The following is a 15,796-nucleotide window of genomic DNA, read 5'->3' as shown; positions in this document are numbered from 1 at the left end:
CCTATACATGTGAGTAACTTTACTCCTGAGCAGGGGTGGCTCTAGACATTTTGCCGCCCCAAGCTGTCTTTCTGCTGGAAGCTGCGGGACCAGCGGACTCTCCGCAGGCACGCCTGCGGGAAGTCCACCGAAGCCGCGGGACCAGTGGACCCTCCGCAGGCAAGCCGCCGAAGGCACCCTGCCCGCCGCCCTAGCAGCGACCGGCAGAGCACCCCCCGCGGCTTGCCGCCCCAGGCACGCGCTTGGAGCGCTGGTGCCTGGAGCCGCCCCTGCTCCTGAGAATAGTCCTATTGCTTAAGGGCTTTACTCGTGTGAGTAAACTTAGTAAATAAGTTGTTGTTGTTCTCAGTCATGAGGACACTATAAAAACCATCAAAAAGTAATAATGTTTGGTCATCATTGACAGTTGAACTGCGTGTTGTTAACATTGCCTTGAGACATCCAGTCTCCATGTACTTGGGTTGAAAGTTTCAGCTTCTGCCAGACACTACTGGAATGTCCCTTTGGTTCTTTGATAACCCACGGCTGAATGAGAACAACAACTCATTTAAAGTTCTGCAGGAATTTAAGTAGACTATGGTCCTATAAAACTCAGTTAGCAACTGCCAGGGGCCAGCTTCACATTCCCATAAATGTAAATATTGCCCTTGCAGGGAATCAACACTCTACTAGTTAGTGTATCATCTCTGTTGGGCTCAACTTCCCTTGTGTTCTGTGAAGTGAATGAATTCAAATTCAACCAAACCTGTGAGAGAACGGCAGTGTGCTCTGCACCACACGAGATATACACAGTCTTCTTATGTTCTAGGGCTGTAATGTATGAAGGGTAATATTTGTCTGAAAAGAAAAACAATGTAGATTGATGACATTGGTAAATCTAAAGCAAATAAAGGTCTAGGAAAATACTTATAACCATCCTTGGAATTACTTCTTAAAAAAAAAAAAGAAGCCTTTTTCCTGTATATAGAACTTGCTTACAAGGCTTATTTACATTCCATTACAATGCAGAATGCTTCATAATACCCTGGCAAGTTTGTTTATTTGGTTGTTTTACATATTTATGTAGTGAGAACTAAGAATAAAACCTGGGCCAATATTCAGACCCGAGGTCCTTAAATTAAGCTTTTACATCCATATTTATGCACCTAGATAAAGTAGCCTGATTTTCAAAGGTGCCGAGCACCTGTAGTTCCCATTGACTTTTGTGGGATTTGTGGGTGTTCAGTACCTCTGAAAATCAGGCCATATATATATTTAGATATGATTTTATGATCCTAACTTTAAAAATCCACCAACGTTTCCAAATCTGGACAGCTAATTTTCTCTCACCTTGTATTTATAAAATCTATGAAACAGAAAACTGAAGGAGGGAGGCTGCAAACTACTGGCAGAGCATAATGCGATCAGGGAGAGAACTTGTAGGCCCGAGCATTTTATGAGCCCATGTTATCTGGGTGGGAGTGTAAAATGATTGATTAGTCCTCTGGAAGTAAAACACCAAACTCCCTTGTTCCAGCTGGCTTTTCCATGGGCAGTAGCAGATCAGGGCAAACTAGCAAGTGGAACACCAATTTATCTGCATTTGCTGTTCCCAGAGACACTGTCAGACATCATTGCTCTGATAGTGGTTGGCATCCTTAATAGTTTCTGTGTCTGTGTCAAGCTCCTCTGTTAGGAAAATATCCTCCCCGCCTTACTTTTCATGCTGCTCTGTGTCTTTCCTTACTTTCTGTATCTCCAAGTCCCAGCTGTCCAAAATTGTTCTTCCCCCACGAGTAAACAGCTCCTGAGAGCGACAGGACAAGGCTGTGAGTTCCTCCTGCAGCAATCTGAGCCAGCGGGATGCCTCTGAGCTCCTGCACCAGTTGTGGTTTGTCGGTAAAGGGAGTCTGGTTCCCCACTCCAAGCTGACCATGCGAGTTCTGTCCCCAGGTAAAAAGCTCACCTCCTTAACACATGAAAGAGAAAAAAAACCATCACAGTTTCAAACATACAGGTTTCCACCTAATGGGCCCTCTTACTTTCACACCAGCGACCCGAAGATTGAGCCTAACTTCTTTATATATGAATCGAGACCCCAGTTAATACTCAGTAATGGCAGAGATCCCGGACGCCTCAGCTCTGGCTTTCAGGGGCCCACAGCGAGGTTAGCCTTGGGAGCAGCTGGAGGAGGTGGTCCCAAACCAGCCTTCTCTACCTTTGCTCCAGAATGTTTTATCAGTGCAGGATTATGTTGCATCATCACATTATCGAATGATGTCATCACATGCGGAGAAGGGGTCAGGCAGTAAAAAAGCAGCGTTTCCACAATGGGGACATTAAATCAATTCAGGACTCGCTGGATCTGGTTCTGACTTGTGAAAATCATGAGTGTGCCCTAAAGTTGTGATGGGTCGTAACCCTCCCTGCCAATCTGCAATTCAGACCTTTCATCCATAGATCTCAAAGCACTTTATCAGCTCCATTTTACACACGTGGAAAGAGCGAGAATAAAGTTAAGTAACTTGTCCAAGGGCACACAGCGACTCACTGGCAGAGTCAGGAATAAACCAAGCATCTCCTGCCTCTCAGCCCCAGGCTTAGTCTACTAGATGTAGCCGCCCTCTGCTATCTACTAAGGATCCAATCCTGTAATCTCTGCTCTGGAATAGCCCCATCAGAGACACGAGTAGCCTTCTTAAACAATTTTAATGGAAAAGTGGCACTTCTATACATTCAATATTTTAAAAAGTGAAAAACCCTAATTAATAATTTTGACATTTATAGAAATAAATAAATGATTCACACAATTTTAATATGAAGAATTAATTATGACTCAGAGTAGGAGCTTTTTTTTATTATTTCCAGGAACAAGTGACAGGAAGAAATCTGATAGGAAGTGGTATGACAACAGCCCCATGCTCTTTCATCTAATGTTAAATGAACACACACTGTCATTTGGAGAAAACCAAACGAGCATGCACAGTCAGAGAAGAGCACAAGACAAGACATATACATTATATATAGTGAGAAATTATATCTATCTATATTATTAGGTATTATTACATTACATAGTATTAGAGCACATCCCAGTATCATGTATTTATCATCAACACTCCTTTGAGGAGGGCAACTATTGAGGGTAACTATTGCTCCTAAGTTACAGATGGGGAAACGGAGGCACAGAGAGAGACTCAGAGTTTTGCTCAAGTTTTTTCTGGCAGAATAGGGAATTGAGCCTAGGTCTCCTGAGTTGCAGACTACCGCCCTAACCATTGGATCACCCTTCCTCTCTGGCCCTTGTGAAAACAGTTTCCTATCCAGTATTTACCCTTTCATAATAATTCAGTAACTAATTGTGATGCTTAAAATTTTAGCTCCTGAGGAGAGGGTTGCAATACTCCAATTTAATAATTTAGAGGAAAGCTAAGCAAAGAGAATACCTTTAGACAGTGCCATGGAATGATGGTCCCCACATGCGATCTGGACAATGTATTTGTCTCTTAATTCTTTCAGCAGTCTGGAAAAAACACACACGAAGTGCTGTGAATCCAACATAAATGATTCTAATCTAAATCCAACAAGAGCCTGCCTGAGAATCTATTTTTATCCTGTTCTACCACTTTCAGCATGTTGTACAGTCTCGATTCTAACCTTACTCACCCTGCTTCTGCCCAGGTGTAGTTCCATTGGCTTCACCTGAGCTGATCCAGATTTAGACCAATGTGAGCTAGAGTAGGATCAGGCCTCATAGTTACATAGTTTTTAAACTCTGACTGGGGCAAGGTTACAGAATACATCACACAGGTGATGGCAGTGTACTGATATGAGTCAATTAATACAGTTCAGTCAGATGCTACATGGTCACTTTGGGCCCAGTTCTCCCACTCTCACCACACTGAGCGGTACCTCTACTCCACAAGTAGTCCCATTGAGACCAGTGGGGCTGATGGAATACGGTACTGCTTGATGCTAAGGGAATCTGGTACTCAGATAGTCCATTTCGTCTGGTACCATTAACAATCCTCAATCGTCTATTTCTTGCTGAGTTACAAAAAACAAAGTAGGCTCCAAACCTGACTCTGCTCCACCCCCCTCCTTTATAACAGGAGCAACTCTCAGTCCACTGCTGTAGGATGCACTTTTCTGTCATCCTTAGGAGAAATAGGCAGGCACTCATATGCTGCTTGTAAGTACTGCTATCCTCAAACATGCTCAGTGCACTACAGTGTAATCACAGGAGTCAGCTTGGGGTCGCGCATCCCTTCCGGTGACGCTCAAGCCTCGTTCCAGCGCAGTTGGTCTTTCAGGGCATTGACCATACTTTCTGTATCAACAAAGCTACCCCCTAACTTACATTTTAGACCCATGTTTTCTTTGGTTGAAAAACAAACTCTTTCTTCCCTAGGCAAAAGGGAAACATATCCCCAAATACCCTTCTACTTCAGTCTCTGCCACTGTGCACCATTGGCGTACTACACCTCTACCCCAATATAACGCTGTCCTCGGGAGCCAAAAAATCTTACCGCGTTATAGGTGAAGTCACGTTATATTGAACTTGCTCTGATCCACCAGAGCGCACAGCCCTGCCCCCCTGGAGTGCTGCTTTACTGCGTTATATCCGAATTTGTGTTATATATCGGGGTTGAGGTGTTCTACCATTCCCTACTTCCTTTCCCAGTGGCCAGGACAACAGTGATGGATGGGTTCCTTCTCCTGCCCTGTTATTATTTCAGGACCTCCCTCATCTATTTTCCTCTGAAGACCATTCCATCCTTCTTCTCTCTCCCTGCACTCTCCAGCTGGCTGTCAGTTACACCGGGCCCCGCATTTCCTGCTAAACTGGCCCCTCTCCTCTCAATCCCTAACCCTTATTTTGGGCTACTTCAGTCCAGATCTTTCTCTGCTTAAGTTCATTATTGGATCCCCAGCTCTGGACCAACTTCCCCCCGTTTTCGGTCACTCTCTGAACTTGGTATTCACCAAACACTGGTCTCGCTCTCTAACCATCATCACCATCCCCTGAGACATTTCCCACCTCATCTCCGACTTATTAGCTGTGGCTGAAATGCTGTGCTCAGAAAGCTTTCCATCCGAGGAGAGAATAAGCATATGAGCTGCTCCACAGTCCAAGGAATGCACCCTCCTGTCCTTTCCGGAATTCACGCATTCTGCAGAGTAAATCAAGACAGAAACCCACCATCATTTTGAGACACTGAACATATTAAAAGCTACCCAGCAACGTCACGCTATGTTAATGATCCTCAGCACAAAGCTTTGCACATATGCATTTACTGGTATGTGGCCACTCTCAGGCACACAGTTCTCTCCTAGGTGGCATGCAGAGCACCCAGATGACCTGGATGGAGTAGGTAGCGTGGGCCATAGGTTTCAGTAATGGTCGAACCTTACTCCTCCCCGCTCCGTGTAGTGGTGTGTTCTAGGGCAGCCGTGCAGTTTGTACACCCACCGTCCCTGCCTCTCCAACTTCCCCAGCCTTCCCACAACACCCCATAGAGAAAGAAACACTGCAGAGCTCAGTTCTGTGGCTTATGGAACCCACGGCAGGTCCACTTTGCTTCTCGTCTCCCGAATGCAGTGGAATGTGGCATGGCTAATAATAAATGATGAGCTGATTTTCAGAGGTGCTGAGCACCCAGATCTCCTTCAGCAAGAGCTGCGAGTGCTCAGTTCTTCTGAAAGTCAGCCCAGCAGATTATCACAAATGAAGGAGTTTTAAAGCACTCTAATTTGCTTGCCACTGTTTTTTCTGGCTGTTTGTCTTTATTGCACATCCCTCAGTCTAGATAATGGAAAACAAACTAGTCAGTTTCATGGTTGTATATAGCCGAGCTGTCTGTCTGGATCTCATGCCTGCTGGGGTTCACCATCCTGCAGGAAAATGGTTACATCCATAAATAAAAACCTGTATTAGTGCAACAACAAAAGAAATCATCAAAGCCTTTCTAGTCAGCTTAGATTTTGTAACTCCTCTTCTTCTTCAATAGTATCAAAAAGGGAGGCAAAAATTAACCACAGTCCCTTTAAATTCGATTTTTCTAGCCTATAGGTCAGGGGTAGGCAACCTATGACATGGGTGCCGAAGGCGGCATGTGAGCTGATTTTCAGTGGCACTCACACTGCCCAGGTCCTGGCCACCAGTCCAGGGGGCTCTGCATTTTAATTTAATTTTAAATGAAGTTTCTTAAACATTTTAAAAACCTTATTTACTTTACAGACAACAATAGTTAAGTTCTATATTATAGACTTATAGAAGGAGACCTTCTAAAAACATTAAAATGTATTACTGGCACACGAAACCTTAAATTAGAGTGACTAAATGAAGATTCGGCACACCACTTCTGAAAGGTTGCCGACCCCTGCTGTAGGTCCTCTTCTCACAGACTCTATTCCATTACCAAAATAGGAGTGTCCCCACTAAATCCCTTGAACTCCATTCTTATTAGACTTGGACTCCTGCACACAGGAATCCGTGTTTGTTTGTTTCCAAAGAAACCCACCCAGAAGGGTGAAAAGGGGAAGATGATTATCCCGGGACCCTAACAAAGTCAATAGTTTTTATCTAAAATTGGGCTTTAGCGCAGCAGCTTTAACATTCACAGTATATAACAGAATCTCAGATACCTGTAAGTGTGCAACAGATCTTGACACCATTTTACTAATCCATGCCTTCATTTGCCTTATCATGTAGGCATTACTGCTCCATCAGTTATGATCCTCTCATTCAAATGTATCTTAAACTAAATCAACATGAAGCCAGTCATCAGGGCTTACATTTACGTGCCCAAGGCACTCAGATCACTGAGAAGTCAAGGAGAGTCAAGTGTCTGTAATAACAACAAAATCCCCATTTTTCGGAGAGAAAGGGCTATTCCTCCAGCAATCAGGAGGCGTCTGCAGTGCAGAAGTGACCTCCTGCACTTCACCCATTATTTCCTGGCAGCTGTAGAGTGACAGGCAGCCTGACAGGCCCCTGAGTAACACTCTGGAATGGAAACCGAAACTGGAACTTGGTACACAGAGAAAGGAAACTGCTGTAGTGAGAAGAGAAGTAAGTGATAAGACAGAAATAAGAGTGGCAGCAGGGACTGGGGAATTGGACTTCTGAACAGCAAGAGTAGGCAAATCACAAACTACTTGGAGTTTCCTGTGAAAAATCAACCTAAGTCCTAAATTACTTTGGTCTCCTGTGATAAGTTTATTTTAAAGAGGAAGACTATAAACATACGCACTGTTAAAATAGTGTATTACAGAATCACAGCAGAGGCACCTTCAATTTCTATCACACATTTAACTCTAAATGAGGGGGTTGGATTTGGGTACGACAACAAAAAAGAAAATGTTCATCTACTGGTCCAGATTCTAGGCTGCTGGAAAGCTATGAAATCTCTGGAGCTATGTCAGTTTACACCAGATCACAACCTGGTCCTTGGGGTTGAAAAACAAATACTCACCGGGTTTTCTGTGTTCACCCTCTTTGTCAAAAACGAGAACGCTCCCATTTTTCTCCACGACCGCTAGGGAGCTCTCTTTGCAGTTGATCTGGCAGATTTCTTGCGGGTGCTTCTTGAAGAAGTTGGGGTGGCAGTTTGGTTTTGGGAACAGCAGCAACGAGGAGGATGCTACCGCTGCTGGTTGAGGAGGTGGTGACAATAAACGCGTTTGGCTGTTGCTCTGTTGCCTGCCTGTCTGGCAGCCCCTTGGCATTTTGTTAGATTTGCTCTTATTCTCCAGCTGCGTTCAGCACTCCACAGAAAGCCAGCCCCGACACACGGTATTGTGGAAACAGCTCCAGATGCAGCAAAAACCAGCTGATAAACACAAAGTCCACTGGGATCCACGTTGGAAAGGCTACGTCTGTCTCTCAGCTTTTGCTTGTGGCAGTAATTGGAGAGAGAAAAGGGTTTTTACTCTTTAAAGATTTGCAGAAGAAAAACAGAACCGGGCAGCCTAGGGATTTTTTTAGCTCATAAAAAAGTTCCTTGTATGACTGAAGCTCTGGTCCGATGCCGCCTTCGGTGTGAATGTTGGTGAAGAGAAGGGAGGAGGCTACAGGTTTAAATCTCCACAACAGCTCCGCCCTTCTGCCTGCTGTGAAAGGGAGAGAGCCAGGAGGTGTGTCCCTGCAGGAAATCGAAAGTGTGCTGCTTTCCCGAGCCCTCTGCTTAGCGGGGAGGGAAGTGAAACCTGCTCGTCACACACACAGGCAGCAAAGGGCAGGGATTTAAAGGCATCAGTCCATGAAAAGAGAAAAACGCAGAGCTTCTTCCATTGTTGTGCAATAAAAACTTGAGCCAGAGTTTCTTTAGCTGGGTGACTGAGCGGATCCAATTCATTATCTCCAGCAGAGACAACCAATCTGTTATGGCAACGACTCAGTGACCTGCATTGTGTCAGAAAATGCAGCCCTTTCGGACCACCCTGCTGTAAATTTGGACATTACATCGATAGTATTTATCGCTCCCCTTTCCTTTCAGTTAAAACAACCATAAGAAAAGCATCATTTCTATGTGTCTGGTGCAAGGAGGATATAGATATAATAGGCATCACAGAAACCTGGTGGACTGAGACCAATCAATGGGACACAATCATTCCGGGGTACAAAATATATCGGAAGGACAGAACAGGCCGTGCAGGGGGAGGAGTGGCACTATATGTTAAAGAAAGTGTAGATTCAAATGAAGTAAAAATCTTAGGCGAATCCACAGGTTCCATAGAGTCTCTATGGATAGAAATTTCATGCTCTAGTAAAAATATAACAGTAGGGATCTATTATCGACCACCTGACCAGGACAGTAATAGTGATGATGAAATGCTAAGGGAAATTAGAGAGGCTATCAAAATTAAGAACCCAATAATAGTGGGGGATTTCAATTATCCCCATATTGACTGGGAACATTTCACTTCAGGACGAAATGCAGAGATAAAATTTCTCGATACTTTAAATGACTGCTTCATGGAGCAGCTGGTACGGAACCCACAAGGGAGAGGCGACTCTAGATTTAATCCTGAGTGGAGCGCAGGAGCTGGTCCAAGAGGTAACTATAGCAGGACCGCTTGGAAATAGTGACCATAATACAATAGCATTCAACATCCCTGTGGTGGGAAGAACATCTCAACTGCCCAACACTGTGGCCTTTAATTTCAAAAGGGGGAACTATACAGAAATGAGGGGGTTAGTTAGACAAAAGTTAAAAGGTACAGTGACTAAAGTGAAATCCCTGCAAGTTGCATGGGCCCTTTTTAAAGACACCATAATAGAGGCCCAACTTCAATGTATACCCCAAATTAAGAAAAACAGTAAAAGAACTAAAAAAGAGCCACCGTGGCTTAACAACCATGTAAAAGAAGCAGTGAGAGATAAAAAGACTTCCTTTAAAAAGTGGAAGTCAAATCCCAGTGAGGCAAATAGAAAGGAGCACAAACACTGCCAACTTAAGTGCAAGAGTGTAATAAGAAAAGCCAAAGAGGAGTTTGAAGAACGGCTAGCCAAAAACTCCAAAGGTAATAACAAAATGTTTTTTAAGTACATCAGAAGCAGGAAGCCTGCTAAACAACCAGTGGGGCCCCTTGACGATGAAAATACAAAGGAGCGCTTAAAGATGATAAAGTCATTGCGGAGAAACTAAATGGATTCTTTGCTTCAGTCTTCACGGCTGAGGATGTTAGGAGATTCCCAAACCTGAGCTGGCTTTTGTAGGTGACAAATCTGAGGAACTGTCACAGATTGAAGTGTCACTAGAGGAGGTTTTGGAATTAATTGATAAACTCAACATTAACAAGTCACCGGGACCAGATGGCATTCACCCAAGAGTTCTGAAAGAACTCAAATGTGAAGTTGGAACTATTAACCAAGGTTTGTAACCTGTCCTTTAAATCGGCTTGTACCCAATGACTGGAAGTTAGCTAATGTAACGCCAATATTTAAAAAGGGCTCTAGGGGTGATCCTGGCAATTACAGACCGGTAAGTCTAACGTCGGTACCGGGCAAATTAGTTGAAACAATAGTAAAGAATAAAATTGTCAGACACATAGAAAAACATAAACTCTTGAGCAATAGTCAACATGGTTTCTGTAAAGGGAAATCGTGTCTTACTAATCTATTAGAGTTCTTTGAAGAGGTCAACAAACATGTGGACAAGGGGGATCCGGTAGACATAGTGTACTTAGATTTCCAGAAAGCCTTTGACAAGGTCCCTCACCAAAGGCTCTTATGTAAATTAAGCTGTCATGGGATAAAAGGGAAGGTCCTTTCATGGATTGAGAACTGGTTAAAGGACAGGGAACAAAGGGTAGGAATTAATGGTAAATTCTCAGAATGGAGAGGGTAAATAGTGGTGTTCCCCAAGGGTCAGTCCTAGGACCAATCCTATTCAATTTATTCATAAATGATCTGGAGAAAGGGTTAAACAGTGAGGTGGCAAAGTTTGCAGATGACACTAAACTACTCAAGATAGTTAAGACCAAAGCAGATTGTGAAGAACTTCAAAAAGATCTCACAAAACTAAGTGATTGGGCAACAAAATGGCAAATGAAATTTAATGTGGATAAATGTAAAGTAATGCACATTGGAAAAAATAACCCCAACTATACATACAACATGATGGGGGCTAATTTAGCTACAACGAGTCAGGAAAAAGATCTTGGAGTTATCGTGGATAGTTCTCTGAAGATGTCCACGCAGTGTGCAGAGGCGGTCAAAAAGCAAACAGGATGTTAGGAATAATTAAAAGGGGATAGAGAATAAGACTGAGAATATATTATTGCCCTTATATAAATCCATGGTACGCCCACATCTCGAATACTGTGTACAGATGTGGTCTCCTCACCTCAAAAAGATATTCTAGCACTAGAAAAGGTTCAGAAAGGGGTTTAGAGAGGGTCCCATATGAGGAAAGATTAAAGAGGCTAGGACTCTTCAGTTTGGAAAAGAGGAGACTAAGGGGGGACATGATAGAGGTATATAAAATCATGAGTGATGTTGAGAAAGTGGATAAGGAAAAGTTATTTACTTATTCCCATAATACAAGAACTAGGGGTCACCAAATGAAATTAATAGGCAGCAGGTTTAAAACAAATAAAAGGAAGTTCTTCTTCACGCAGCGCACAGTCAACTTGTGGAACTCCTTACCTGAGGAGGTTGTGAAGGCTAGGACTATAACAATGTTTAAAAGGGGACTGGATAAATTCATGGTGGCTAAGTCCATAAATGGCTATTAGCCAGGATGGGTAAGAATGGTGTCCCTAGCCTCTGTTCGTCAGAGGATGGAGATGGATGGCAGGAGAGAGATCACTTGATCATTGCCTGTTAGGTTCACTCCCTCAGGGGCACCTGGCATTGGCCACTGTCGGTAGACAGATACTGGGCTAGATTGACCTTTGGTCTTACCCGGTACGGCCTTTCTTATGTTCTTATGTTCTTATGTTCTTAATTTCTGGGCATTTCTCTCATGCCTCACAAACAGCATCCCCTGGAGCAGGGATGAGAAGATGAACATTCTTATTTGGGTAAGAATGGTGTCCCTAGCCTCTGTTTGTCAGAGGATGGAGATGGATGGCAGGAGAGAGATCACTTGATCATTGCCTGTTAGATTCACTCCCTCTGGGGCACCTGGCATTGGCCACTGTCAGTAAACAGATACTGGGCTAGATGGACCTTTGGTCTGACCCAGTATGGCCTTTCTTATGTTCTTATGTTCTTATTTTTTTCATCTTTCAGAAGTTTTAACAGATCCATACAGCCATATTCAAATACAATGACAAAGAAAACACAGCAGGAGTATGGATTTAACAATAACACAGTATGAACTATTCATAAATACTCCTGGCCTAAGTGTTATAAGAAAAATAATTCCCTAACCACCCTACCCACCCCGCAAAAAGGAGAAGCTTCAGAAACCCAATGTACCTGGAAACAGTTTGTAACACTCCCATGAAAGACCAAGTGTCTTGACAGTTGGTTCTTGTATCTCCATAGATTGTCAGTTTTCCCAGGAGGATGGTGTTAGTTAGCTGTCAGCCAATCAGAGAATGTTGGGGGAATAGCAGATTTCCATTTTTGTAAACTGACTCTTTTGGCCTCTCTAAAGTGCTGCAGCAATCCTGTTTCCTGCCATCCTGGGAACAGGTAGATTTTCTAGAATGTCCCAAACACAGAGGCTTGAAGTAGGGTAAACCCCTACCCCAGTCATCTTAGATAGAGACCCACACTCTTTCTTCCAAAATGTAGATATACTTTGACATTCAAAGAATGTATGAGACAGGTTTGCTTGTCACATCTCCAGCAGTTACTTATGCAGGGTGAGGACAACTTTATGCAGTTGCCCCGGAGTCCAGTAATAGCTAATTAAAATGTTGTTCTGAAAGAAATGCAAAAACAGAGAACTGGATGCTCTCATATATTGTGCCAGATATTATCCCACCTGTCAGAGGAAAAGGAGATGTTTAGCTCCTCCCATATTTCTTTTATGGTACATCCCATAAATTTGTAGGAGAGGAGACAGTATTTGTATTTTCTTTTAACAAGTTTGTAATGGAGGTTTCAATCATCTAAAGAAATGTAGGGTCTCTAAGCAGATGTGTGTTTAACTTCTATCTTGAGCATCTTGTAGCACTATAACCAATATCTATATGAACACAAATTGGAGCATGATCAGAGATGATATTACTGATTTACACCTCTACAAGCTAGTACCTTAGATGATATAAAAAAATCTAATCTGGAATAGGAGGTATGAACCATAGAGAAATGTGTAGTTATCCTTTCTAGGATGCTTCAGACTCCAAACATCCATTAGTCCACTATCTTTCAGCAGGGATAATGGATAGCTTGCAAAGGCCTGAGATTTTTGCTTAGAATACAGAGATTTATCTACAATATCAGCTATGACACCATTCCAATCTCCTCCTGGTACCACTGGGACATCAGTTCTGTTGGAAATAATGTCATTTTTTTCTGCGATAAAGGGTGCATTCTCACCAGTAGGATTATATACACTCCCCAAAAATCTCTTAGCATTGAAAATGCCTTCAATTATGATGTATCTGCCCTCTGGAGCCACTCATGACAGAATATATTGAAAAATTAGGTTCTTGTGGATTAATATCACTACTTCCCTTCATCTGGAGTTGAAAAAGGAGTGATATTCATCTTCCCACTCAGTTTTTTAATTCTGTCTGCATCTTCATTCCTTAAATGGGTCTCTTGAAGGAAAACTATGAGACATCCATTTGATTTTAAGTGCCTCAAAGTTTTGCATCTCTTGGAGAGTTCATTAAGCCACTGTGCATTCCAGGAACAAAACTTTAAATAGGGCTCATGAAAAATCAGTGATTGTTCAGCTGCTGGTTGATGCCCAATAGACTCACAGCCTCCAAGTGCCTCTCCATAAAACAAAAACAACACCCCATACAATCCTCCATCCCTGTAACATCGCAGATTTCCAATATGGACATGTCCAGATTCTAGCAGTGCATGCCTGCACTGATCCTCCCTTCCCCCATACACAATACAAATTAAGAATCTGCCAGAATTATACCTATATTTACCAAAATACCTACATGTGCCAAGATCATGCTGTTAGCGAGATCTAGTTTTGACTTCTGTAGTCTTTGCCAAGCATCCAATGGGATATTGAAGTATTTCACAGAGTTTGTCAACTTTGTTATGAAGATCACAGTCTATTTGAGGCTGTATTTAATACCTGACCCCGAGAGAGCTCATTTGATGCCATTAAATGCTGCTGTCTTCTTAGTTAAATTTGCAGAGAAGTCTGGATACAAAGAAAATTTAAAATCCTTATACTTGAGTTCCTTTTTGCCTAGCAGCAGACATCAGCTTAACTTTGTCATTAAATCTTACCAATTTAATGATGATGGGTCTGGAGTTATTATTGTTCTCTCTCCTTCTGGCTCCTAACACTTGATAGGCACTTCCAATCTCTAGGGGAGGCAAAATGGGACCCAATCCCATTACCTCAGAGAGCATGTTCTGGAGAAAGCGAATCATGTTTTTCCTTCCAGCCCTCCAGAGATGCCCAGTAACCACAAATTATTCCTGCATGATCGGTTTTCAAGATCTTCTTGTTTCGCCTCAAGACTGGTTAGTCTTTGCCTTAAGGAAACGTTCTCTGTTTTAACTTCCTTCAGTTCTATGCCAGTTTTTCATAGTTCGTTTTCTAAATAGGTGAAACAAGCTTTCACTTCTCCTGGATCTTTAGAGAGCTCATATATATCTTGAGATAAAGATCAAATATGGTAGTTCGAAAGTCCCTCAGAGCTGCCGAGTTGTGCGAGAGAGACTGCTTCGTTTCCTCAGCCGTCTTTCTTTGGAGACTCAGGCTTGGCTCATTTGGTGTTTCTATTTGTCCTAACAGGATCCATAAAACACAACAAAAAGGGTCCCCCTTGTTTAGTTAATACATTTCTGACAGAAAGTTATTGTCTAGATACCTGGGAGCCCTTAATTGACGAGGATTAGTGTATGGAGATTTAGGATATCTGGAGTCAGGCAGTCATCTTCTCTACAAGTCAAGTGAACCCCTCAAGATGAACATTCTGATGGATGAAAACTTCCAGCCTTACTTCACTGACACCTGTTCTCTGCCCGAGGCAACTTCTGAAAGATGGCAGAGACTTGAAAATACAGCCCCTGGGCCAGAGCAGAACACTCAAACCAATGCTGTTTTTGAGTTGTTTCTCTAACACTGTTCAGAAACCAGACCAGGCCAGAGAACAAGGTTTGAGGGAAGAAGTGTGTGTGTGTGGGTATGTGATGTAACTCAGAAGTTTCTCTCATCCATCTGAAGTTGCATTTCTCCCCACCTCCACCCCTCAGCCCTGGAGTTGCAGTTTATGAAGGATGCATTCGCCCACGGATTCTCAGCCTCAGTCCAGTGAAGAGCAATTTTTAACAGTTGTCTCTCCCCCATCAGAAAATGCCACAAACAAAGAGAATGTTGTGTTGACTATTAAACTTCTAAGATTACAAGCAGCACAGTAGTAATGCCTATAGATAAGGTTCACTTAACACTATAATGTTATAACTCCCAGTTTCCAGAAGATAATCTTTAACCTTTAGGGTGTAAATTTTTCGTGCTTTGTGTCTGTCTCAGGTTGAACTTTTTTGAAAAGTCTGATCAAAAACAGTTCATCCACTTGCAGGAATGAGGTCAATGAACAATATGTGAATATTGAGTTGTCCTGCTTTTTCTTTTAAACAGTTCTTGGTCCTCAGGGTAGGGAGCAGTTAACAGATGTAGCAGACGTGATGTACCTTTTTCTGTGAAAATGTATCTATTTCACTTAATTATACACCATCGAAAACTGCCATTTGTGCATCCGCAATATGACGTTGTTCATTATTTCTAGAAGTTCAAGATCTTGTCAAACTGCAAACTTTTTACTAAGCCTCCTGCATCATTTCTAAGCAACTACGTGAGTGGAAATAAATGAGGGTACTCGTGATTAAAGTCAGGCAGGTGCTTAAATGTCTTGCTGAGTCTGGGCCCAAGCAGGAAGTGTGACTACCTCTACTCTCCTTTATATTCTCTTCCATTACTAATCCCTTTATTTTTCCCCAGGTCCCTTCCTCAGATGTCCATCATGCATACAATACAGTCAGGTCATTCAATCCTTTTTTTCGCTAGAGAAATGCCTACAGGCCCAGATGATTGACTTCCTTACTAATAAAGACAATGTGAAGAATGAAGGAAATAAAAATGGGTTACAATTTTATTTGACGTGACTTTCATTAGCAAACTACACACAGGCCAAGGAAATCAGACTTCTGTGCTGC

At 42.6% G+C, this 15,796-nt stretch overlaps 1 protein-coding gene across 1 annotated transcript in view; it reads right to left on the bottom strand.

Moving 5' to 3' along the window:
• Window positions 1-15,796, bottom strand: part of HERC6 (HECT and RLD domain containing E3 ubiquitin protein ligase family member 6) — a 94,780-nt gene that overhangs the window by 40,330 nt on the left and 38,654 nt on the right. The window contains exons 24-28 of the mRNA XM_039540453.1: window positions 7,455-7,739; window positions 5,018-5,150; window positions 3,423-3,499; window positions 1,727-1,948; window positions 746-837 (exon numbers count right to left, since the gene is read on the bottom strand). Of these exons, the coding sequence (XP_039396387.1) occupies window positions 746-837; window positions 1,727-1,948; window positions 3,423-3,499; window positions 5,018-5,150; window positions 7,455-7,739 (809 nt within the window). The remainder of the gene's footprint in view (window positions 1-745; window positions 838-1,726; window positions 1,949-3,422; window positions 3,500-5,017; window positions 5,151-7,454; window positions 7,740-15,796) is intronic.

Source organism: Mauremys reevesii, linkage group 5, assembly GCF_016161935.1.
Source record: "Mauremys reevesii isolate NIE-2019 linkage group 5, ASM1616193v1, whole genome shotgun sequence".
Taxonomy (NCBI): Eukaryota; Metazoa; Chordata; order Testudines; family Geoemydidae; genus Mauremys; species Mauremys reevesii.
The sequence above is the reverse complement of the archived record's forward strand: the minus strand, read 5'-3'. Positions and strand labels throughout refer to the sequence as shown.